Here is a 26,162-nt window from a genome sequence, read left to right as displayed (position 1 = left end):
GTATTGAACTCTTCATGAACTCTTCCTCTTCATGAACTATACAGTGGACCAACTGATCAACTACAGGCATTTAAAACAAGCCAATGAAGTATTGTAGGAATCGCCACTGTCGGACTTATTTTTATATTGTTTGTTTTAATGACATTTGGCGTCAGCAATCCATCCAAAACTACTATTATTTGTTTGTAAGATTTTTTCAGTGCTTCTTTAAATGGAAGTCAGTAACATCTAAAGCACCAATCAGAGGGTGCATTTATATATCTTGATGTAGATGTCTTACAAAGTATTTTACCGTATTTTTTAAAATACAAGACATTAAAGTATTTTAATACAAAATATTTAGCCGTTTTCATCAGCCCTATCAAATACTAATTACAAAATTCTATTTTGTATGTAAAATACGTATTTAAAATACATGTATCCTAAATACTGCCCATCCCTGCCCATGATCATGTTACTATATTTGTGCCCTTTATAATGGGCTCTATGCACAGCTAGAGTTTTTAAAGCCAATCATGAATTTGCGGTGAAAGCTTAATGTGACCATTTTCAATTTCGCAAGGTTGTTTTTACAGCATTGATGTTGTAATATAATTACAATACATTCAGTTAAATAGACTTAAGCATTCATTTAGTTGTAAAACAAGATGAAAGACCATTGTAACCACTAGCGCGATCTAATTCGTTCAATTTAGTACGATATGCTCATCACCCAATGTTGGTTGGGGTTAGGGGTGCGATTGGGTGCCACGCCTCCTTTTTAAAATTGTACATTTGCGTACGATTGAACTTGTACGAATTTGTACGAATAAGCCACTAAACTGACAAAACGTAAAATACTTGCGTTTCCTTGTGAGATTAGGCTGAACAAACAGTGAAGATCGCTGATTTTTAAAGAAATCAGATTATAAATGTGACAATTTTGTAATGGAAAGACAGTTCAACGGAAGCTCTTGGGCTACCTGGCTGAAAATGAAAAGTCTGTGTACATATAGCCCATAGGGTAAATGCAGAAGCACACAGAAGGACCTTTAATTTGTCAGTAACCTGGGTCAAGCGCTTCCGGTGAACTGCAGTTACCAAATTGGCGTGTTTAAGGTCTGTAAATCTTCACTGCCTAAATGATAAACGCTATAAAGTGGGTCTTAGAATGTACAAGAAGCCCTGCATTAAAGTAAATTTTTCCACGTCGTGTCTTTAAAATATTTACATTTATTTTACTCCAGTATTTCCAATGCTGTTTATGCGCTCATCTGTAGATCCTGACAGGTGCCTGCATATAAATCGCTTTTCTTATCTTAGTTTATGCCTCAACAACTAAATGAAGACTGAAGTCTATTTAACTGAGTGCATTTTAATAACAGTGCAGCATCGATGCTCTAAAAGAAACCATATGAAATTAAAAAGTCACATTAACCGTTCACCGGAAGTTTATCAGTATGGGAAGAAACACTAGCTCTGCATATACCCTATTGTTTCTTTTGACATGTACCATGCATGCCTGTAGCCAGGGGGGTTGGCAAAAGGTCCAGAATTTGTCCCTTTAATTATTTTGTGTAATTTAACATTATATAATATATTTATTATATAATTAATATAATATGTTTATATTCAATATTTATTGTAATAGTGTCATTTTAATCAACTCTGGCCAGTAATTCAAATCTCGAGCCTCAAAGCCACAATAATGTGACGCGAGTAACGTGACATAACCCACTGAGTGGTCACATTTGAATCTTTGATGCGACATTCATGGATACTGACTGCCAAACAGGGTAAGGCAAAAGTTACTAACTTAACAGATGCCCCATCCATGAGGTTCTAGGCTAACTGGCCGCATTAGCCGGGACGTCCTGTATATTTATTGACTTGTCCAGTACATGACCTCCCTTTCCCTATTTTTGCCATTAATTTTTTTTTAAATAACTGTCCGACGAAAGCTTTAAATGGGAAGCGGAGTCCTCAGCTGTCAGATGTCACTTCACAGCAAAAGGCGCAATCCCGTCACTTCTGTGTTTTTGAGGCTTTTTTTCTCACTTTATTTGTTTTATTCTGATCGGATATAAACCCAATCACTCAAACCACTTCAGAAGGTGATCTGGGATGCATTCCAGATGAAACTGCACCGGTCTAATCATTTTTGGGATGAAATTAATATAAACAAAATAAATTATGACCTGGAGAAAATCTGACCATGTGCCTGAAACACCTGTAGGTGTAATAAGGCTTTATGTTGTTAAACCAAAGAGGCTAGAAAAAATCTGAAGAATAATTAATATTGTATTATTATTATAATGATTATTATTATTAATATTATTGTTGTAATTATTACTTTTTTATTGAAATGTCCAAATTGTGACTGGGGACAGTTGCATGTGCTGGCCGGTTTGTTTTTATTTTAATAAGTGATAGTAGACTACAGTTTTTTTTTTTTACTTTAAGACTTTAACAGATATTTCCTAATGATATATGATATAATAATTTTTATTTTATTTTTTAATTAATCTGATTTAATTTTTTTAATTGCATTTTTGGGAAATATTTTTAATACATCAAAAAATGTGGATATGATCAAATCTAACTAATCCAGCAAAAAAAGTCACTAAAATGCAGTATTGAAATCTCATAGTTAAATAGAAACTGAGGCATATAACTGCAAAAAAGGTCCACTTTTTGAGAAAAAAAGAACCACCCCTTTCACCAGGCTGGCTATGGGCCTGCCATTGTAATTCCTTAAGCGTTATATGTGCTGTACATCAAAATATAACACACCTGTAATATAATACAAGCTTCATGTTTTGATATTTCTAATATGCATTATAATCTTTGGAGAGCGAAGTCTTTTCCTTTATTCCTTTAACCAAAATCTCTACCCACATCAAAGCTCAGCAAACAGTGTCAGAATACATGAGGACGGAGCAGCTGGTGGTTTGGTTGGTGGGTTTATTTTTAGACATCCATCAAAGGTTCGGACAGATTTCACTAGTCACTGCAATGTCAGAAAAGACCTTTCCAATCATAACAGCTCTTCGCTATTCACATCTGGGAGTTCAGACATCATAATATTGGGAGAAACGTGAAACTCCTGTGAACACAATCGCAGAATATACAAGATCAAGGTGTGAGCAAACATGGAGAATTAATTCAAAAATTCAGGCAGATTCCAGACTTATACTTCTAGCCCTGGTGTATCAATCTGTATGTGGTGAAACACTTAAATACAGCTTCAGGAGTGTTTATTGGTGCTGTAATGAGCAGTTGGCATGCTGTTAATTGGCATGGTAGAGATTAGAGTCGGTGGAAGCTGCTTAGATGCATGCATCTGTGTCGTCAATCTGTCAGAAAGTCTCTGTTCTGTTCTTAAATCATGATGTAGGTCAGTTTGAGGATGTTAATGTTGTTGTTGATCATTCATGGAATGTCAAGTTTACAGCTATGAACGAGTTTTGTAGAAACGTGCATTCAAAAACTTCCAAACATTTCCAGAGAAAATGAGGTATTTAGCATTAGTTTAATTTGTCTGGCAATATTCAGGTCTGAAAACATGTGGAAGGAAATGAGGTTGAGTTGGTGATCACATTTGGATGCATTTTTCTAAAAAAAAAATTCCTAAACCTTTTGTGTGTGTGTGTAAAGTTATTTTTGTTGCGATGTTGTTTTGATTAATTATTTTTTTAAATCGTCATACTTCTACATCTTTAGATGTTATTTATTTAAAGCTGTTTTTGTTCAAATAGATTCCCTAGACCACAAAGTTTAGTGTGTGTGTGAGTTAGGTCAGATTCAGCTGGTTTGTGTCTCTGTAAGGGAACAGGAAGTGTGTTGATTCGCCAGAACTGCAGCTGCTAAATTTAAATGCAGAAGGGAGAGTTTCTTTTGTTTGTCAAATAACCCTGTGTGCAAGTCCTTATATCTAGTCCCAAGTCTGTCTGTCTGTCTGTCTGTTGTTCTATTGTTCTATCTGTCATTCTATCATTCTATTTATCCATTGTTCTGTCTGTCCGTCGGCCCGTCCATCTGTCTGTCTGTTGTTCTATCGTTGTATCTGTCATTCTATCATTCTATTTATCATTCCATCCATCCATCCATCCATCCATCCATCCATCCATCCAACTAACCGTCCATCCGTCCATCCATCCATCCATCCATCCATCCATCCATCCATCCATCCAACTAACCATCCATCCGTCCATCCATCCATCCATCCATCCATCCATCCATCCATCCATCCATCTATCGCTGGTTTGAGCCTTGGTTGGGGTTAGTTGGCATTTCTGTGTGGAGTTTGCATGTTCTCCCCGTGTTGGCGTGGGTTTCCTCTGGGTGCTCCAGTTTCCCCCACAGACCAAAGACATGTGCTATATATAGGTAAATTGAATAAATGAAATTGGCCGTAACGTATGTGTGTGCATTTGAAAGTGTATGGGTGTTTCCTAGTACAGGATTGCAGCTAACTTTGGTTTCTAAGGGCCTATTCACACAAAGGACTATAATGATGAATTAAAAAAAATATTTTACACATCTAAAGATCACAACATGCCAGTTACTTTTTTTGTCCAGCTCATGAACAATGACAACATGGACAGCCAATCAGAATTCATCCTGCTTTTTAAAGAGTGTCAGACTACACTGAAAAAATTATTCATTGGATCTATTAAAAAAAAAAATAAGGTAAGTGGTTGCTAACAGTTAAAATGGGCTGACAAATTAAATTTTGTCATGTTCAACTTAATCTGTTTGTTTAAAATTAACCCATATAAATTGTTTGCAACCACTTACCTTAATTAAATTGAGCAAATCCACTGAATCATTTTTATCACTGTATAAAACTGCAGTGCTTCCTCATAAAACATTGTCATCCACTTTTATGGCCAGCAATATAGTTATTGCTATATTTATAGTAATGATGAACAGGCTTTATTTCAGTGAGCGTGAATGTTTAGGTTGTAGATTTAGCAAACTATAACAACACTATGGTATTATGGGCTCACAGAGAGCTGAGCTTTCTCTCACTGTTGTCTTATCTGATGTGTTTTTTAAAAAGTGGAGAGGAAAAGAGCTTATGTCAAACTTTCACTTCCTCAAATGAGCTACTGTCACTGGACAAGTCACGCTATACATGCGTACAAGTTCGGTGAATCAGCTCAGATACACAAACTCCCCCAGACTCTGTCCTGCTCCTCCTCAAACATTCCCTATTCCTCTTCACGGGCTACTTGACGTGCCATTGTGTGTGAAGTGTTTTCAAGCAGCCAATGGGAGGCTGAGTTAAGCAGAAGTGAGGTTGGAAAGGCCTCTCTAATCGACTAAGGTAAACACATGTTCCTCTAAATTCAATTGAAAATGCAGGCTTTTTAATATCTGTAAATATTGGTTGTTGCAGGTTAAAGCATTTATCAGTAATTAGTCATGTTTGCTGAGTCAAATACATGTAACTATTGCACATACTTGCCGTTTTTATGCACTTTGAGGATTTGCTCAATGTTCTTTGTGTTTCTTACACAAATTATTCCTCAAATGCACCATTAACTAGGGATATTCTCAGAAGATTGGCTAATGTTCTGTTCTGGCACATTCTGAACCAACATTTGCCCCTTTCACACATACAGACCTTTCTGGTCTGCACGTGTGAACAGGCCCTTTTTGAAAATGCAGTTTTTGAATTTTATCCGGAAAGAGAAGTTGTAACATTACCGGTAATTTGCCAGAATGCTACTCTGTGTGAACACGGAAGGAAAATTGGCGGAAAGAGCGAATTCATGTTGACCAGTTAAACTCCGCGGACCAGGTACCGGGTCCGTGACGTCATCGACTTTCGCTTTAAGATTTAAAGGGCTAGCATTGCACCAGACCCCCTTAAGTGGTTTCGTTTGAAAGTGTAGAAGCTATGTTTAGCCCCTTTCACACATGCAGACCTTTCCGGAAAGGTTGTATGTGTGAACAGGTCCTTTTTGAAAATACCGGTAAATTCGTTCTGGCTATTTTCCGGAAAGAGAAGTTGTAAGATTACCGGTAAATTGCTCGGAATGCTGCGCTGTGGGAACGCAGAAGGAAGATTCCCGTAATAAGCGCGTGCACGTCTAGAACGTGCTGACGTGAGACGTCTGCTTTAGCCAATCACAACAGTCAGACGCATTTACGTCCGCGCGGTTTGTGAGAATAAAAGCCTTTGAATATTTTTCCAAACACATTTAGCTGCTAGAAGTTATTCAGATCACGTTTATATGTTCTTCTTAATGCCAACTGTGTAAATAATCATCGATGGGATGCTTATGATAAGCCGTTGTTTGTTTACCTTCAAGCTTTGCGTGTGCCTGTGAAACAGCCTGTGAGCGCCTGCACACGCACATATTATGAACATATCGACATGCGAAAGTGATCCTGCGAAAGTTGTTCACAATATTGATCATCCACAGAGTTTGTGATGTAGTCAAATGTTTACAAATACAAGCGCAGCCGTTTAAAGCTCATTTGTGGTGAATGATGTCAGAATTTACCGGTATTTTGGAATGGATGTGTGAATGCTCTTTTCTGGAAAATTTCCGTAACGTCCTCGCCTGTGTGAACAGCGCTTTTTTCAATATACCGGTAAAGTCTTTCCGGAAATTTTCCAGATATTTACCGGTATCACTGTGTGAAAGGGGCTTTTGATGCACGTATGCATCACTTTGGTTTTTATTCTACTGTACAAAAATTATTTACACTTAAATACACAGAATTTTGGATACCCGAGCTGGGTATTTAACATTGGTTCATTTTCATATTTTTCATATGACATGTACAAATTATAGCTCAAATGAAAGCTCCTGCCGGTGCTCATACGGTTCTAGCATTCTTTTTACTGAATTATATTCACATATCAAACAGTTGCCGAATGAATTGTGGTGTTTCCATGGCGCAGTAGTGAAAACAATGCATTTATGATCAATAAGCAGCCCCAGATAGCACAGACAGCTGTCATCTCTTACCTTATGGTGTGTGCTTCAGGGCCATTTCTCCTCTGTTTTTGAGGTGATGTGCATAAGTAATCCTTTTATATATCTTATGTGGTCCAAACACAGTGAATTATGTTTGATCAAACAAAAGAATAGTGAAATATGAAAACAATGATCGTCCCTGTGGCTTGTACAGCACCTCTCATCAGTTGGAATACAATACCTTTTGCATAGATTATGGTGGAGACATTTTTCTGTTTTCCTATGATTACAGACATGTGCAGGAACCACCAACATTAATTACAGCACACTAGACCACACAGAACCTAAAAGGTACACTTTCAAATTTGAGTTTATAAAAAGAAAATACAAAAATTTTTTAGGCGTTTATTATAACACAGACAACATATACAGTTATTTTAAACATTTTCAATAGTGTTTTATGAAAATTCAAAGGGTTTTCTTTAAAATGATATCAAATTTCTGCATTTACACCTCTGCTTGTGGATTTGGGAAGCTTTTAAATTTGGGTAGGCAAAATCCAGGCAGAAATCCCAAAATAACAGCAGAGTTTAACTGGTTTGAATGCGCTGACTTGAGACTTGTACTCCAGCCAATCAGAACACTCTGACGCATTCACATCCGCTCTGTTTCTGAAAATAAAAGCCATAAAAAAATTTTTTCAGACACATTTAGCTACTAGATGTTAGTCAGATAACAATTCTATGTTCATTATTCATGCCAACTGTGTAAAAAAATTATTGATCATTTTGCTTGTTTACCTTCAAGCTCTGCTTCAGTTGCTTGATGCGTGCTCCGGTGCAGCGCCAGCACACACACATATTATGAACATCTCGACATGCGAAAGTGTTCCTCCATATGTTTTCATACAAGTTGTTCACAATACTTATCCATCCACAGAATTTGTAAAGTAGTCAAGTGTGTAAGCATTTAGTTTTGGTTCGCTCTTCTGCCTTTGGATGTCTCTGGAACAAAATCAGCTACATGAATGCTAAAGCGTTAAAAAAAAGTGAAACCATCAACAACAAAAAAAGACTCCTTCTGTGTTTACAAATATTAGCGCAGCCGTTTAGAGATCATTTCTGGTTAATGATGTCAGAATTTACCATTATTTTATAATGGATGTGTGAATGGTGTTTTCTGGAAAACGTCCGTAACATCCTTGCCTGTGTGAACATTGCTTTTTTTGAACCAACCGGTAAAGCGATTCTGGAAATCTTCTGGATATTTACTGGTATGACTATGTGAAAGGGGCTATTCTTAAAGTGGTCGCACACCGGATGCGCCTCTCGGCGACGCTCTGCGCCATCCAGTGCCATGCATTTTATAATTCTTAACATAGATTTTTATCAGGGTACGCACATTGGAGCCGCAACGCTCAGCTCAAGAAAAAAAAAACACTTCGGTGGACACTCGCTCTTAAAAAAACATTTTCGTAATGTTTATAAAATAATGAATTCTGATGCTTCCTGAAATCACATTAAAAAAAAAATTAAACACTCTTTGAACATTTCAAAGATTATTAAGAAATAACATTTTCAAAAAAAGTTACAACTTTATCAGAATGTAATAATTTTATCGTACTGTTTTCAGCTGACACTGAAGCCACGTATAAATCAAAATGATTTTGACAATCTGATTTTGATTTGTGACAATCACATTAAGTTAAGCTTTAGTTTCACTAGTTGTTTTTGTATAGAACATGTAAAACAAACCATGCACAATGTTCATACACTTCTATTTTTGTCCTTTAAAACAAAAAAAAATTATACTTTTTAAAACAAATGTTTTTCAAACATGTTCTGTTTTAGTATACATACACAGTGAACAGAGATTGCTGTAGCATAAGCAAATACATTAACAGTGTACAAAAGAGAACAAAAAAATGTTAATAACAATTAATAACCTTTGAAACATTTGAATAGGAGGTTCATGTTTTTGTTTAGGAAATCATCAAGCATGTGTCTTTAAAGGGCCATGAAACCCCCTCGTTTCAGCAGGGTGTTTTCACACCTCTACTTTGGAAAAAGTCAGAAAAGTGGGCGTGTCCAGCTCTGTTTAGGGGGGAGTGTCGGAGGAAGAAAAGAGGGATGGTGTGGAAATGTCTATTTGGGCGCGTTGAGTTTCAGAGTCAAAACACACACACACACACAGGGGACAAAGTGACCGTGTTTACATGGACATCTGTAGTCGAATTATTTGCCAAATTATTAAATGGTGGACTTTAACTGCAGTTTGGCTCTTTCATTCAGGGAATTCATTCATGTCCCTTGCGACAAACAAGATATTTGATTCGAGGAGCTGCTCTGAGCGTGTATTTTTCATGCAATGTTTGATACCGCACGGCGAATGAGAGAAAAACCCTCCGCATTTCCCAGAAACTTAGATGCACTCGACAGGTAGTGTCAGAAAGCCGCGTGTGTTATTCTGGTCACTAAATGCGGTGAAAACCCTACACGAGGTTAAAGTTTGGTTGTAGTGCTAACATGTTTACACTCGGTGCAATAGTTAAGTTCGATACGAACAAACTGAATAAACAAAGAGCACTGGACGCTCACTTACCAAATCTGTAGAGACAGGACAATCACCAGCAACTAGAGCCGCGTCTCTATTAAGAGGAGACAAAAGCGAATCCGGATCTCAGTGTTTGCAGATGAGAACAGCTCTCAGGTAAACAATAATCCTCCTTAGACACGTAAGTTATTGTTGTCGAGCGTCGCGTACACTGTAATCCACGCGTGACTCCAGCTGCGCTCTCACAGAGAGAAAATGAAAACAAAACTTAACGGCAGCAAACTATAAAAGCAACACTTCATGCTTGTTTTGCCAACACAACGTGGCGTCTCTGTCGTCTAAACACTGTGACAGTAATTAATATTAATGAAGTTGCACAATAGAGCGCGCTGATTGGTTTGAACCAAGCCTTACTCATGCATTAATGCATCACACTGTAAGACGTAATAAGACTCACTCTGGCACAGACGTCCAGTCTGCACGCTGGAATACACGCTATTATGTCATGACCGTGACGCAGCTTCAAAAATTCGTTTCAAACCGGAAGTACAAATTTGCTTGAAATAACGCAAAAACAACCAATTTACACTTTTTAGTGAAATATAGGTGTCCTAATAGTGTTTTTAGCAGTGTGGGACACATATACGACAGCTCAAAAAATGTGTTTTGGTGTTTCGTGACCCTTTAAAAAGGTTTGTGACCATTTCCTTCCCTATTGAGGGTAGGCTGGCCTTGAGTGTTCTCAATAGTGTGGTATCAGTGTTACTGGTTTTCCAGTCAGGGTTCAGTGAACTAAAGCTGAGCTACAGTGTTCATGACAGATGCTGGATGGAGAGTCTCAGGTGTGGTTGTAATAGGAGTGCAGTAGTTCACATTGATGGACTGGAGTTTTTGTATTGCGAAGACAATCTAGACTATACGGTTTCACTTTCATTCATGCTCTTATTCTCATCAAATTAACTTGTTTTACAATGTAAAAAGTTGTGCACATTGTGTAAGAAATAACTTTTAAAAATTAGCACATTAGTTATTTTTATTTTTTTCTACTTTGTGTTTGGTGCAATGAGTAACTTGTTGCTGTAAAAATCTGTGCAATTGATTGGAAATTTAATTACAAATTACTGTATTACAATATGTGCCTTAAAGACTGAAAGTCAACAATTATGTATAAATTAATTAATATCATCAGAGTAATGGGCTTTTAATCATACAAATGCATTTTCTATAGCAATTCTGTTTTTTAAGTGAAGAAAGCAACCTTTTTCAAGGTTTTAGTCAGAAATTAATTCATGAAAATATATGGTCTTCTTAAAATATGGTGCCATTTCTTTTAAATGCTTCATACATATGTTGTAATTGTGTTTATTAACTAAAGAATATGGATTTTGTTATTAAAATGCTTAAATAATGGCCATGCCTGACTTAAGTAGTATTGTCTTAAGACAGAAAGACAGACAGTATCTGTCTTAAGTAGTTTTGAGTGTAGTAATTAAATAAATATTCAGATATAGTAAGTATAAAAGTAATTAAAATATTATTTAATTAAATAAAATAAAAAATGATGTAATCATGACTTATTTCAAGAAACTTAGGACTGGTTACTTTGGCTGCTTTGAAATAATTTGCATTGTATAAAGCACTATAAAAATAAATGAAACTTGTAATGTGTCTTTAAAAAGATGACAAATATTATTTGTTGACTGTTAATCAACGCTGTGTTCGTCTTTTCTTCATTATATAAAAGTAAATGATGGTGAAACAGCTTCTGGAATGAGAACAAATGTTGGCGGGGCTTGATTTTGCCCGTAGATGGTGATTGGATGGCTGTGGTTTGCTATTGGTAAATATCAAATGAGTGGCAGGTTGATCTTGCCTTTGTTCCAGTAAGCACCAATCAGGGAACAGAATATAGATGTTGTTGCAGAGGAAGGCAAAAGTATTTGAAATAAAAATTTATGATGTTTGAAATTGAATTTTGCAAATAAAAATGACGTTTTTAGATAAAAATAAAAATAGTGCAGTTTTTTATTATTAAAAACACTCAAGTAAATATCTTATGCCAAAAATGTTTGCATGATAAAAATGTTTGGGAATCCCTGCTCTGGTTGGCTGCTCGATAAAGTGTCTTTGTGATAGTCTCTTGAAAACATTCCTCAGCCGTGACTTCATCTGCTCTTCATTAGCTCTGTGTGAATTATGAAGAAAGATCAGATGTCAAAAGATAAAAAGACATTCTTTATGATAAATGGATGTCTTCTTTTATATGAGAATTCTTCTTATTTTTTTTAATAAAAGTGTTTTTAAATATTTAAACAAATTAAAATGTTGATGAAAATAAAAAAGTAAAAAAATTAAATAAATCAAATGTTGATTTTTCTGATAGAGTAAAAATCTAAAAATAAATTATAAAATCTGATATAAACCAAATATATGATTATATATCATGTTTTATAAAAATATTTATTTAATACCATTTTATTTCACTTGGTTGCCAACGATTAGTTAAATGATTGATTTATTCATTCATATATATATATATATATATATATATATATATATATATATATATATATATATATATATATATATATATATATATATATATATTAATATTATTTGCTAGCTTGTAGCCACATATTTTAAATAATCTGTCTAAAATAACATATATGACTCTAGAATTTAAATATATAAAAATGTTAATAAAATGTATAATGAGCAAAATTCAAAGTATTGGGCAAACAAAAAGAACAGTGTTGAAAATGTGCAGGTATTTTATTGCAAACCAAAAGGTTTGACTTGCCAAACTGACGGCAAACTGTGCAAAACATCATCACTGTATTTCCACAATTGACAAATAGTTGCAGGCAAATTAAACTTTAGTGACAAGACAATCGGGGCAATCGGGCCAGTAACAATCCTGTCTACTGTCCCGAGACAGTTTTTTGACAAAAGTCAAAAGGATGTGAAAAAAACACAATGTTGATAAAGTAAAAAATTAAACTCTTGTTAAAACGAGTAATAATATGTCAATGATACAAAAATCACACTTTATGATCCCAAAAAGCGTTCAATAATACTTACCAAAAAAAAATAAAAAATAAGCATCAAACCAATAAAAACTAAATGGACATCAGAAAAAGTAAAAAAAACTTAATAAAAATTGTAAAAATATGTCAGTGATACTGAAAAAAAGAGAATTTTATGAACTCAAAAGAGTTGACCTCAGTGATTATAATAACAAAATACTTATATCCCCTCTTAGATTTTGTGTGAGTGATTGTCTAGTAGTGAGTCTGTTCTCCTGCTTCTCACAGTCTGTAAACAGACCCTCTGTGATTTCTCTCATGTGAGTTAGTTCATGTGTTTATGTTTGAAAGATCCGCAAGAGACACGTTTAACGGCATTGCAGCTGTTTTCACTCTGGACTCGTTGCAGTGAGGGGTTGTTCGTTGCTGTGAGGGATTGTGGGAAATGGGTTTAAAGGAAGAGCCAATCGCAGCTGCAGTCAAAGAGTGCATTAGAGAGTTTTTCCACTGATCCGTCCTCTTCAGTACAACAGACTTGCGTGATTTTCTGGCTAGAAATGTAGATGTTTGACTAGCTTTGTAGATTTCTTTGACTACATTGAGGTTTGTTACTTCATGATGGCTTGTTTTTTATGCATTTGAGGTCATCTACTCTTACTCTATTACTTTTACTCACCCAGATAAATGTTTATTTCTCTGGTGTTGCATATGGTTTTTAATTAAGTATTGAATTATTCTTTAAACATTTTTTTATTTTTATTTAAATTGGATTGTTTAAATATGGGGTGGCTCAGTGTTTAGCACTGTGGCCTCACAGCAAGAATGCCACTGGTTTGAGGAGTTTGCTCAGGGTGTTTGCCAGTAGTGGGTTGCGGATGGAAGGACATCTGCTGTGTAAAACATATGCTGGATAAGTTGGCAGTTTATTCCTCTGCGGCAACCCCTAATGAATAAAGGGACTAAGCAGAAGGAAAATGAATGAATGAATGTTTAAATATGATAAAATATCTCCTGAAGGTTTTATTATTTTATTATTTGTATTATTATATATAATTTTTTTTGCATTTAAATATTTATTTTAAAATAGTGTATTTTTATTACTGAATAAACCCGAATACAAATTCAATATTTTGTAGTTTTAATAAAAAATAATACTTTTAAAATCATTTTAAAAACATAACTAAAATTAAAGATTAAAAGCAACATTTTGGTTGCCAATGAAGTTTTTCCTTATTTTTTTATTAAAACATTTAACTTAATACTAAAACTTCAATTATGAAAAAAAATATATGATAATAACTGTAAACATAAACTAGTAAGAACTCAAAAAAAAGAACTAAATTTTAAACCAAAAATGGAATGAAAATATAATAACTAATAAGTGCTGCTTTTTTATATTAGATCAATCTGCCTATTCATGCCAGAGTCCTGCTGAAAAAGTGATTGACAGGTGATAATTTGTGTGTGACTTATCTTTATTTATTTATGACTTGGTTCTGGGTAAAACAAAGACCATGCGGGTCAGGTAGTTAAACGGTAGGATACAAATAATTAATTCATTATTAATTAATTAATTAATTAAATATTTATGAATAATAAATTCACCAACACCCACAATGACAATGCCATAGTCCATCGCGATGTTTCCCATTAGACATTGTACAAAGCCAAATTGGTCGACATCGCTCAACCCTAAAACTGAACTTCAACTGTAAAAACTGGACTGACACCGTTTTAATTTATAAGAACTTCTATGTTAAGCTTCTTTGACACAATCTACATTGTAAAAGCACTATAGAAATGAACATTGAATTGAATATTAACCGATGTTAAATTGTCAATATTTTGGCATAAATTACAAAACAACCCCAAACAGTTGTAATGAGTTAATTAGCATAGACAGCCCTGAGTGAGAAGCAGCCATCCGCCATTAGAGTTTTGAATCTGCCACTATGCTGATGTAGCAGAGGCCAGCTAGTAAGTGCTGTGCAGGTATACCTCACTCCTCTGACCTCCTCTGACCTGAAAGTCACCAGTCGATCCCAGCTTGGAGCGGGTTGGGGGGGTGTAGGACCGGCGGGGTTACATTGGTGCCGTGACCCGGATGTGAGTGAGGTTTAGGGCGGTGAGTGTAGCAGAGGCCAAGCTAGTGAGTGCTGTGCAGGTAAACCTCACTCCTCTGACCTCTAAAGGTGTTCTAGCGACAGATGCTAGAGGCCATGGTCTTTCGCCTCCTTGTTTGAGCAACCAACTCCCATGCGTAAAGTCGCCGGTTCTATCCCAGCTCTAAGAGTGGGTGGTGTAGGACCGGCGGGGTTACACTGACACATAAGCGTTTGTAGCTCCGTCCTCTTTTTAAAAAGATCATAATCTTTATTAAATTTTAAAGCGACATTCACCAAATTGGCACAGTTAGCATCAGTTTCTAAGAGTCATAAAACATTTGTGTTGTATTTTGAGCTTAAACTTACACATTTTAGGGACATCAGAGACTTTTTTTACAGCTTATAAAAAGCAACATCATATGTCTCTTTTATTGGATCTGAAATATCTTCCTGATGGCAACATTTTCAACAGATGATGATCTGAGTGAGATGGATCATCCTAAATGTTTTTATGCTTTCTTGAGTAAGTGGTAGTAGACAAATCTTTTTATTGAACTTTTAAACAGAGCAACTCAAACATATACAGGAACAAGGTACATTCAAAATGAAAAACAAATACAAGGTGAAATAATATTAATTATAAAGAAAAAGGTAAAAGGCACAAAAAATAAGTATTTTTAAATATTTCAAATATTTCAAGTATTTGGAATAAATCTGTTCTCAAAATATGACAGGAAAGGTCTCCAAACTTTGAAGAATCTATTATTTGAGCCCTGGGTGCTATTTTTAAGTTTTTCAAGCTTTAGAAACGCCATGACATTTTCTACCCATTTAGTATGTGTTGGTGGTTTAGCTGACTTCCACTGCAAAAGTACAAGGCTGTTTCTCAATACCAAGTAAGCAAAGTTCGGACTTGCGTCCTTGGAAGTTCAGACTTGGAAGAATGAACTCTAGAGGACGCGAAGACACAAGTCAGGTACTTCAAATGGAACAGCAGTGTACTTCATAACGTCACTTACCTCAACATGGATTCATCAGTTTCACTGTACATTATGAATAAAATGATTTAATTAATATTATATTAATATTATAAATCTACATTTTTGATTTTGGAAAATGTACACATATTTGTATAAATGTGAATAAAAATGTGTTATTATACACAGACACGTGTCTTTGATTATCAGATTTATTAAACTAACTTACAATGGTAAGTATACACACAATAAGAAATAAAGACATACACGATAAGAAATAAAGATTAGGTTAAACAATTCGGTAAACAAAGACAAACAGCGTACAACACGGTAACATAATTAAAGACAATTATAAAAAGTAACAAAATAACACTGCCAAAATAATACACCTGAGAACAAATAATAGATTTATAAGACCAAAAACTGTCCGTTAGATAATCACAAGATGTAATACATATCATGTTTTAACTACGATGGAGAGATGAGATCCAGCGGTACATCCGAGATGGCCTGGCCGAAGTAAAGCTGCTCTGGCGGGAGAGCTGATGACAGAGCTCCCGCTGGCAGGCTGGGAGTCAGAGTCCGCATAGGCCGAGGCACGTCATCAAAGAAGCGCTATCTTTGTGAATAAACTGCCGATTCGAGTTTAAAACAACTAAATTCTCACCTGAAAAACTGTTAAAACTTTATTTTGTGACACAGTAAAGGAGTATTTTTAAAACTGTGCGGGTTTCCTCCTCCGCCATTAGCGCTTGCTGGTTACGCTGCAATGCATTCTGGGATACCTGAGCTTCGCAAGTTCGCACAAGTCACCTCTCGATCAAGCGGCAACCTCCCGCTCTCCCTCAGGAAGCCAATACGGAAGTAACTAAAACTGCACTTCATCCGAAATTCCGCTACTCGTGGCCGCTCCTGGCTCCAAAACAGAGCAAATTTCAATTGAGCCCACTGTTGAATGGCCAACTTTACAGCAGAAAAAAAGGTGTTTACAGCCTGGTACAAAAAAGATTTTGGTTAACACAGCTAATATTACCCTTCATGACAACTGTGAGGGGGTGAATTTTTTTATAACTCATCCGTTTCCTTTATATTAAGTTATATTAAGTTTGCATAATTAAGGGCGTGGCCACTTGAGTGACAGCTAGGTCTCGTTGGTCTCCGTCCCGTCACCTCAGCTGAATCCGGCAGATTAGCCACTGAACTCGCCATATTTATCGTATTTCTGTGTTGTTTTATGTGGCTTTACACAGTCAGCTGCCTTTTGGACTTGTTTCCTACAATTATTAGATGGCATGGCATGCTGAGTGCACTTAATTGTGCTCACAAACCATTCACGTGGCCTCCGTTTCCCATGTGAGTAAAGTTATATACTTATATACCATCTCTATACATGTATTTGTTTTATTTAGGATCATTTATCGTTTAAATTTATATTTAGAGCTGTAATGCACTCCAGAATCTGACAGATTGATTAGCTGTGGGCTCTAGAACAGTCATCTGAAGCGTTGTCATACAGTGTTATGCTGGATTTCATCAATAGTCTAACATTAACTAATACAGACTGTATCTGAGGTGTTTGGAAGTAATTTGCGTTTTCCTCCTGTTGAAAAACGTCATAAGAACAATGTTTAGTGGCTCAATGTGTTACAGCAGTGTTTTTAAAAGTCTAAACACTTTATTTATATAGTGTACAACAAAGCACAAGTGGTCAGAATACAAACGAGTCACAGGTGATAAAGTATAAAGCATTTCTCCCAAAGTAAAGTGTGTCTGAACCAGGTCCAAGCTAAATGCTAGCAGGTGTCGGTAGCTCCGCTCACTCTCCGGATCCTACGTCCATATATTTTACAGTCTATGCTCTCGATGCATCCTTGGCCAAAGGGGCAGAGCAAGTACACATCCGGGTATTTCATGTGTACCTAGTAAGATGTGAACTTTAGAATTGGAGCAGTACTTTGGCAACGGTTGATGACGTTTCACGAGGACACAAGAACGCAAGTACAGACAAGAACGCATATTGAGAAACAGCTTAAGTCTTAGGGCCAACAAAGAGGAGAACGCTAGTGCATTTAATTGACCTTCTGGTAGTGTAAGGTTTTCAGGTGTCACACCAAATATTGCCATTACTGGATCTGGTTGTATCTCCTTTTCACTTGTATAAGAAAAAGTCTCAAACACCGCAGTCCAAAATGGTCTTATTGATGGACATGTCCAGAACATATAACCTAAGGTGGCCTTATCTCTCTTTGGCACCTAGAGCATGCTGGGTCAATTTCTGGGAATATTCTTGACAATTTGCTTTTAGGAAAGTGCAGCCTATGAATTATCTTAAATTGTAATAAACCATGTTTGACGCAAATAGATGTTGAGTGAATTTGCTCAATTGTTTTTCTTGAGTAAGTGAGGGATGTAATATATCTTAAGTTGTTTTCATCTTGCATTTCCTCATTTGCAAGTTGGTTTCATTTCTCAACAGCTGTATTGCACGGATCACACTAATTTTATTGCTCAGTCACATGAATGCAGCTGTCATGGGTCATTATTTGTTTACAAAAATGCCATTGTGAAAGTTTGCATGTCGGATATCCAGCTATAAATTACTTCTCACAGTTGGTTATTGAGACTAAGAAGTTTAATCTGTAATCTGTGCTCAACAGGTGGTGTGAATCCTTCGGGAAACCACCGCAGGAGGAGCTTCAGACGGCCCGGATACATGCGGTCTGAGCCGATTAACCAGCTGGACGTTGCAGAAACATCATGTGATTCTGAACATCACAGAAGTCCTATTTCCAAGTCGCCTGCTGTGGAGAACACTCAAAAGAGTGCTTCAGAATTACTTGGCGAGAAATGGCTGACAGAGGGTTTCGAGAGAGACAACTCATCAAAGTCTTCAAATAAACACCATTTGCATGATGAGGAGGACAATTTACCAGTGCAATCACGTGATGTTTTCAATTCCAGTTTCAGTTTCATTCAACAGTCGCTAGACACTAGCGATTTATTAGATGTAAACACATGCTATTCACCCAGAACTGAACACAAACAATCTGAATCAGCGTCAGGGCACCAGCTGAAGTCTAAAACTTCAAATTCAGGCTTTCTTAAACCTCCATCTGATTTAATGAATCACTTGAGCCAATCAGAAACCAGCATTGTTCAAATGAACCAATTAGAAACCAGAACTGTCCGGGTAAGCCAATCAAAATCAAGCTTTTTAAAACCTCTGTCTGCTTTAATGAATCACTTAAGCCAATCAGAAACCACCAGTGTTCCAATCAACCAATCAGAAACCAGCAGTGCCCCAAAAAGCCAATCAAACTCAGGATTTTTAAAGCCTCTGTCTGACTTAATGAAACACTTGACCCCACCAGAATCCAGCATTGTTTTAATGAACCAATCGGAAACCATAACTATTCCAATGAACCAAACAAAAAACAGCACCATCCCAGTGAGCCAATCAAATGCAGACTTTTTAAATCCTCCATCTGCTTTAATGAATCACTTGAACCAATCAGAAACTGTGCTTATTCCAATGAACCAATCAGAAACCAGCACTATCCCAGTAAGCCAATCAAACTCAGGGTTTTTAAAACCTTCATCTAATTTAATAAATCACTTAAGCCAATCAGAATCAGTCACTGTTCCAATGAACCAATCAGAAACAAGCACGGTCTCATTAAGCCAATCAGAACCTGATTGTTTTTCTTTGAGACATTTGCCTTGTTCGATTGGTCAGTCGGCGCAGCAGAAAGGTCTGCTATTGGACCGAGAGCTGTGGTTGGTGGATCTGGACTTGCAGACCTCGTCCTCCATGATGTCTAAGTATACAAAAGAAAACATCCAGGATTCGGATTCTGGCTCTCTGGATGCTGAAATCACGTCTTCACACTCCATTGACTCTTCAGACTCGACTTCGTCTGGATATGAAAGCACCACACCGTCCTCAGATCAGAGTCAGGATGGTCTGATGAAGAAGTATGAGGATTTTCTGCAAGACTGTCTGCAAAACAATCGCACAAACACCAAGGTGAGAACTAAACAACAAATACTAGTTTTAAGTGAGGATCAAGTTTATCTTTACTTTCATACTATAATATTTTTTTTTTATCAAATATATTTCTCAAATATAATTTACTTTTTTATTTTAAGATTTTTTTTAATTCATTATAAATATAAAAAAATTATAGCTGAATACAATTATTTATTAAGAGTTCCTATAAGAAATGTTCAATATCAGGGTTGTTATATACTCGCCGGCCACTTTATTAGGTACACCTTACTAGTGCTGGGTAGACACTCACTTTTGCCTCCAGAACAATATTTTATTCATTCATTAATTTTCTTGTCTGCTTAGTCCCTTTATTAATCCTGGGTCGCCACAGCGGAATGAACCGCCAACTTATTCAGCGGAGGCCCTTCCAGCCGCAACCCATCTCTGGGAAACATCCACACACAGATTCACTACAGACAATTTAGCCTACACAATTCACCTGTACCGCATGTCTTTGGACTGTGGGGGAAACCGAAGCACCCGGAGAAAACTCACACGAAGGCAGAGAGAACATGCAAACTCCACACAGAAATGCCAACTGAGCCGAGGTTCGAACCAGCGAACTTCTTGCTGTGAGGCGACAGCACTACCTACTGCGCCACTGCCTCGCCACAATATTTCATGTGTCAAAGAAATAAATGAAGTGTGTCTCATAATATATTAAAGACAAGAAAAAATGTCCAAAGAAGGTCAAATCGTTTATAAAAGAAACAGTCTAGTTTTGTTTTAAAATTATATTTATGTAATTTGGCATGTCACCCTGCAGCCCAAGACCGGTTACTCACTGAAGCTAAGCAGGGATGAGCCTGGTCAGTACCTGGATGGGAGACCACTAGGGAACACTGGGTTGCTGTTGGAAGTGGTGTTAGTGAGGCCAGCAGGGGGCGCTCAACCTGTGGTCTGTGTGAGTCCTAATGCCCCAGTAAAAGTGAAGGGGGCAATATACTGTCAGTGGGCTCCGTCTTTCGGATGAGACGTTAAACCGAGGTCCTGACTCTCTGTGGTCATTAAAAATCCCATAGCACTTCTCGTGAAAGAGTAGGGGTTTAACCCCGGTGTCCTGGCCAAAGTCCCTCTATCGGCCCTTACGATCATGGCCTCCCAATCATCCCCTTCCACCTAATTGGCTCTATCACTGTCCCTCCACTCCACCAATAGCTGGTGTGTGGTGAGCGCACTGGCGCCGTTGTCCTGTGGCTTCTGTCGCATCATCCAAGTGGATGCTGCACACTGGTGGTGGTGTGGAGAGACCCCCCCTCATGATTGTGAAGCGCTTTGGGTGTATGGCCATACACAATAAATGCGCTATATAAATACACATTACATTACATTACATTAATGGTGTGATTTAGTATATAGTATAACTTTCATAATGATTTCTCTCATTAGATCGAGTCCATAATGATGAAGCTTCAGAGATTACAGCACAAAGCCATTCTGGATGATGATTATGACACAGGTCAGACATGTTTTGATCATATATTTTTATTTACAGAGAAGATGTTTTTTTTTTAATATGTACTTATTCTAAAACTATACACCCATATTGAAATCTAATATATGGAAACATGCAAATAGCATACTTAATACATGTTTTTATTTGGATTTCATATATTTAATGTTTTTTGTGTAGGCTTGTATTTCACAGTACTTTAGAAATAGTCAAAAATGTCTCTGTCAATGTTTTCAAACAATTATATTTGATTTACGAAAGTCACACAAGTGCCAATTTCACATGGGTCACATCCATAATGGAGAGATGTCACATCCGTAACGACAATATTTGGTCCCACTTTATATTAAGTGTCCTTAACTACGATGTACTTGCATCAAAAAAATAAATACAATGTACCTACTGTGTTTATAATGTATTTGAGAACACTTGTGGTGCTTTTTAGTTGGGATAGGGGTTGGGATATGGACAGGTTTGGTGGTGTGGGTAGGTTTAAGGGGAGGTTGAGGTGTAAGGGATGGTCAACAGTGTATTTACAAATCTAATTACAAAAGTTAATTACAGATGTAATTACATACATGTATGTAATCAAGCATAAGTATACAGTAAATACATGTATTTACACAATAAGTACATTAACAAACTATTAATTCCTGTGTAAGTACATATTAGTTAAGGCCACTTAAAATAAAGTGGGACCCAATATTTTTCTCATAAATGCAAGAATGTCAAATAAAATAAAGTCAATCATTTTTGTTTTATAGAGAGACATATTTTATCCTTTTAATTAGCATTATTTCTTTTGGGTTGTGCAGTTTAATTCACAGAGTTTCTACAAAGTATGTTGTATACTGCAAACTCGCATACTTTTTTTGGTCACATCTATAACGCATGTTTATTTTCCTCATTTAAAGTACAAAACATGTTTACATGCTGTTTTATTTCTGATCCCACAACTCTGTGGTGCGTTGTTCTGGAAAATATAAACAGATGTTTCAATGTAATGTTAACATACGCTTTCTATGTGAATTTATGTTTTGAGTTTTGACTGCAGATGTCACATCCATAACGCTGGAAAACATACAAAGCATATACGATTATAGCTAATATATTTGAACATATACAGTTGAAGTCATAATTATTAGCCGACTTTTCATTTAGATATTGTTTTTCCCCAAATGATGTTTAACAGAGCAAGGGAATTTTCACAGTATGTCTGATAATGTTTTTTCTTCTGGAGAACGCCTTGTATGTTTTATTTCGGCTAGAATAAAAGCAGTTATTAATTTTTTAAACACCATTTTAAGGACAAAATTATTAGCCCCTTTAAGCAATTTTTTCCCCCCGATAATCTACAGAACAAACCATCAATATACAATAACTTGCCTAATTACCCTAACCTGCCTAGTTAACCTAATGGGGTAGTGCTGTTCCCATGCTGATAATCTTCCGTTGACCTGCTATTGTGAACTTTTTTTCCCATTTTATACGGTTCCTTTTACAGCAACTATGTTGTAATGTTATTAAAATACATTCAGTTAAATAAACTTTGACATTTATTTATCTGCTCAAGTGTAAAACGGGAGAAAAAGCTGTTTACTCGCACTCGCCCGTCAGAATCGGCAGGCTAGCGCAGAAGCTCCTTTGAATAAACTGGGGTAAAATAAATGGTCATATTATAAAGACATGGAGGTGGAAAATGTAATTTGATGCAGTGCTTCTTGTACAATCTGAGGCTCACTTTAAATCGGATATCACGCAGCTATTGGAGATCGCTGATTTTTAAAGAAAACAGACCTTAAACGCACCGGTTTTTGCATTGTCATTCGGTTCACCGGAAGCTCTTAACCCAGGTTACTGTCAAATTAAAAGTCCTACTAGCATGCTTCGGCATATACCCTATTAACCTAGTTAAGCCTTTAAATGTAACTTTAAGCTGTATAGAAGTGTCTTGAAAAATATCTAGTCAAATATTATTTCCTGTCATCATGACAAAGACAAGGTATATCCGTTATTAGAGTTGAGTTATTAAAACTGTTATGTTTAGAAATGTGTTGAGGAAATCTTCTTTCCGTTAAACAGAAATTGGAGAAAAAAAAAATAAACAGGGGCTCTAATAATTTAAGGGGGCTAATAATTCTGACCTCAATTGTATGTACATATAAGAAATATGTAAATTACTTTGAAATATATGTTACATATATCATTTTATTTATGTGAATTCTAAATATGAACTTGTTGGTGTGGTCATTGCATCATATTTTAATCTTAAATGACGGCCAAACTCCATATGTTATCTTTCACTGCAGTTTTATGTCCCTGTAAGTCCACAGCTGAGAACAGAACATAGATATGGTCTGGACACATGCTTGTGGTGTTCAAACACACCCAAACTCTCCCAGCTGATTGTCTGAACTCAGCAAACCAGACAGCAGACGTGTGATTAATGTTCCCGTGTGTATGTTTGTGTGGCAGTAACAGTATAAATGTATATGTGTATATATATATGTATATATGTATATATGTGTATATGTGTGTGTGTGTATATATATATATATATATATATATATATATATATATATATATATATATATATATATATATATATATATATATATATGTATATATATATATATATATGTATATATTTATGTGTGTGTGTGTGTGTGTGTGTGTGTGTATATATATATATATATATATATATATATATATATATATATATATATATATATATATATATATATATATATGATGATGATGATGATGATGATGATCAGTGGTTCAGCTGTAATTATACGAAGCTCCAAGAACACTTTTGTACACTAAATTAACTGAAAAAATTACTTTGTTCGCCTGTGTCTTCTCTCCAGCGCATTTACTACAGGCAATTTGAAGTATTGCCATTAGATTCAGAAGCACAGCATACAAGCATCATATTGCACATAGTAAATGCACACTCTAGTTTACCGCAGGAGATACACAAATGTTCAAAATGGCCCTTTTAAATAAACATTTTTACATTTTATAATGATCCCTGAACCTTTGCCCCTGAAGAATGCATACAGTACTATTAGACTTAAAGATTTGTCTGTATCTTTGCATGTGTTCTGGTTCCCATGCTATTTTTAAACAGTTCTGTGGTTCAGTGTTAAACAGTGCCATCTGCTGGTTCAACACATAATGACGTGTGCTTTTCATGGACTCAAGCATCAAAGTATCATCACCACGCAGTGTAGTGTACTTTGTAATTGTAATAGATTACAAATTACCTTATTTAAAATGTATTAAGTAGTGTACCTTTTTTAATAACTTTATAAAAGTAAAGTAACTGATTACATCTGAGTACTTTTTGATTACTTTTAAGTTTCTAATGGATATTTTCAGCTAAATCATTTTTAAGCATTTATACAAAGCAGGTGTGACCTTACAGTAGCTCTGTTTACGGTTAAGAGTTTTAACATATTTTATCATTTGAATTAGGCTGAAAATAATTTAATTTTAAACTACAGCCACCACAAGACCAGACTTTATAACAAAAAAGTGTTTACTGTTTTAGGTAGTTGTGCGGGGTGATTTTTGTATTGCATTTGCAATAAAAAATACGTCTAAGCTATTTTGCCATTTTCATATTTAAACCGAAGCAACTTAAATCCAAGGTAATCACATCTTAGTGATCAATAAAACTGTCAATGAAACATTTGAGGCAGAATTGTTCAGTTATTTGCTGTAAATAATATGCTGTACTAAACAGAAACGCATTATAGAATATAACAGCAAAAGCAAAACATCCAATAAAACCAGATGTCACACATTTAAAATACTAGAGTCATTTATAGTAAAGGGTAATATTTAGAAATGAGCATTATATTGTACATAGATTTACAACTCTTCATTAATAAATGACACTAGTGTCATTAGTAACTGTCATGAACTAATAGTAATTACCATAGTATACTTCAGCCTTTAATACAGTAAACTATATATATATAGACCTCCTCTCCCTCAGTCATCTTTCCATGAAGCAAATTTCTTGTGTTAGGCTAATTGGGCGACATCACCGACGAGAGCGAGAGGTGGTAGTAACACCCTAAAAAGTTTGTTGTCGACCACCGTAAAACAGGTAGAAGAAGAATTAGCCATTCTCGCCGTCTTATGGCTTTATTTTCATTGGCTAGTCACCGGCCTCACAGCTCTGTGAATGTCAGTGTTGTCACTTATTGATCTGCGATTGGTAAATGTAGCTTGTGTGGATGCTACCGCGCTACTTGACAAATAAAATAGCTTCATTACTGAAAAGCTATTGGATTTAGAAAGTAGCAATGCTACGGCCACACTGCTGAGAAATATAGTTATAGGAGAATAGCACTGCTTTAATAAACGGCCTTAGCAGAAGGCATCGTGCATATCAAAAACAGGCAAAGCAACAGATTAGTATTATTCAACATTTCCCAGATTTTAAAGAATATTTTTAGATGTAACTATTTGTAATCTTTACCATTTTCATAAGTAACTGTAATTTAATTGGACATTTTTTTTCTCAGTAACTTAACGAATTACAGTTACATTTATTTTGTAATTAAATTATGTAAAACCATGTAACTAGTTACTCCCCAAAACTGATCATCACATGTGGATGTATTTTCCCATGCAAATAAAATAGCATTAATTTCCTCCACCCGAGTTACAGTACTCATAAAAAAAACATCCCTCTGTGTCTCATGTGTAAGATCTAATGATGTTACTTCTGGATTTGATCAGATCAGATGATTGACCTACATTTGTCAGCTGGACATTTATTCATTCTTCCTTTTGAGCCTGACAAGCCTTGTGACTTACTTAACTGGACATTTCCCAGAGAAGTGGGTCAGTTGTGTTTGTTTTGTTTTGTTCAGTCTGTCTGACAAACACACAGAGAAACGCACACACGTTTGTTTTTTACAAGTTGTGGGGACATTACACAGGTTTTCATAATGTACAGGCTGTATTTTGTGTTGCTCTAACCCCACCCTACCCCTAAACCTAACCCTTAAAGGAAACTGTATACAGCAGGAGTTATCAGGGCCTACTCACACTATGCCAT

At 35.9% G+C, this 26,162-nt stretch overlaps 1 protein-coding gene and 1 long non-coding RNA gene across 3 annotated transcripts in view; one reads left to right on the top strand and one right to left on the bottom strand.

The window, feature by feature from the left end:
* The window catches only part of LOC147841212 (uncharacterized), a 1,204,737-nt gene that overhangs the window by 366,114 nt on the left and 812,461 nt on the right, over positions 1-26,162 (bottom strand). The gene's annotated exons all lie outside the window — the stretch shown is intronic.
* disc1 (DISC1 scaffold protein) overlaps positions 1-26,162 on the top strand; it is a 92,686-nt gene that overhangs the window by 928 nt on the left and 65,596 nt on the right. Inside the window, exons 1-3 of one of the 2 annotated variants that reach the window (XM_087277775.1) lie at positions 5,084-5,311; positions 18,236-19,605; positions 21,019-21,088. In XM_087277775.1, coding sequence (XP_087133901.1) covers positions 18,292-19,605; positions 21,019-21,088 — 1,384 coding nt within the window. In that variant the 5' untranslated portion in view covers positions 5,084-5,311; positions 18,236-18,291. 2 annotated transcript variants of the gene reach the window in all.

The sequence above is a fragment of the Danio rerio genome, chromosome 13 (assembly GCF_052040795.2).
Source record: "Danio rerio strain M-AB ecotype USA chromosome 13, GRCz13ab, whole genome shotgun sequence".
In the NCBI taxonomy this organism is placed as follows: Eukaryota; Metazoa; Chordata; class Actinopteri; order Cypriniformes; family Danionidae; genus Danio; species Danio rerio.
This window is presented reverse-complemented; position numbering and strand designations above follow the sequence as displayed.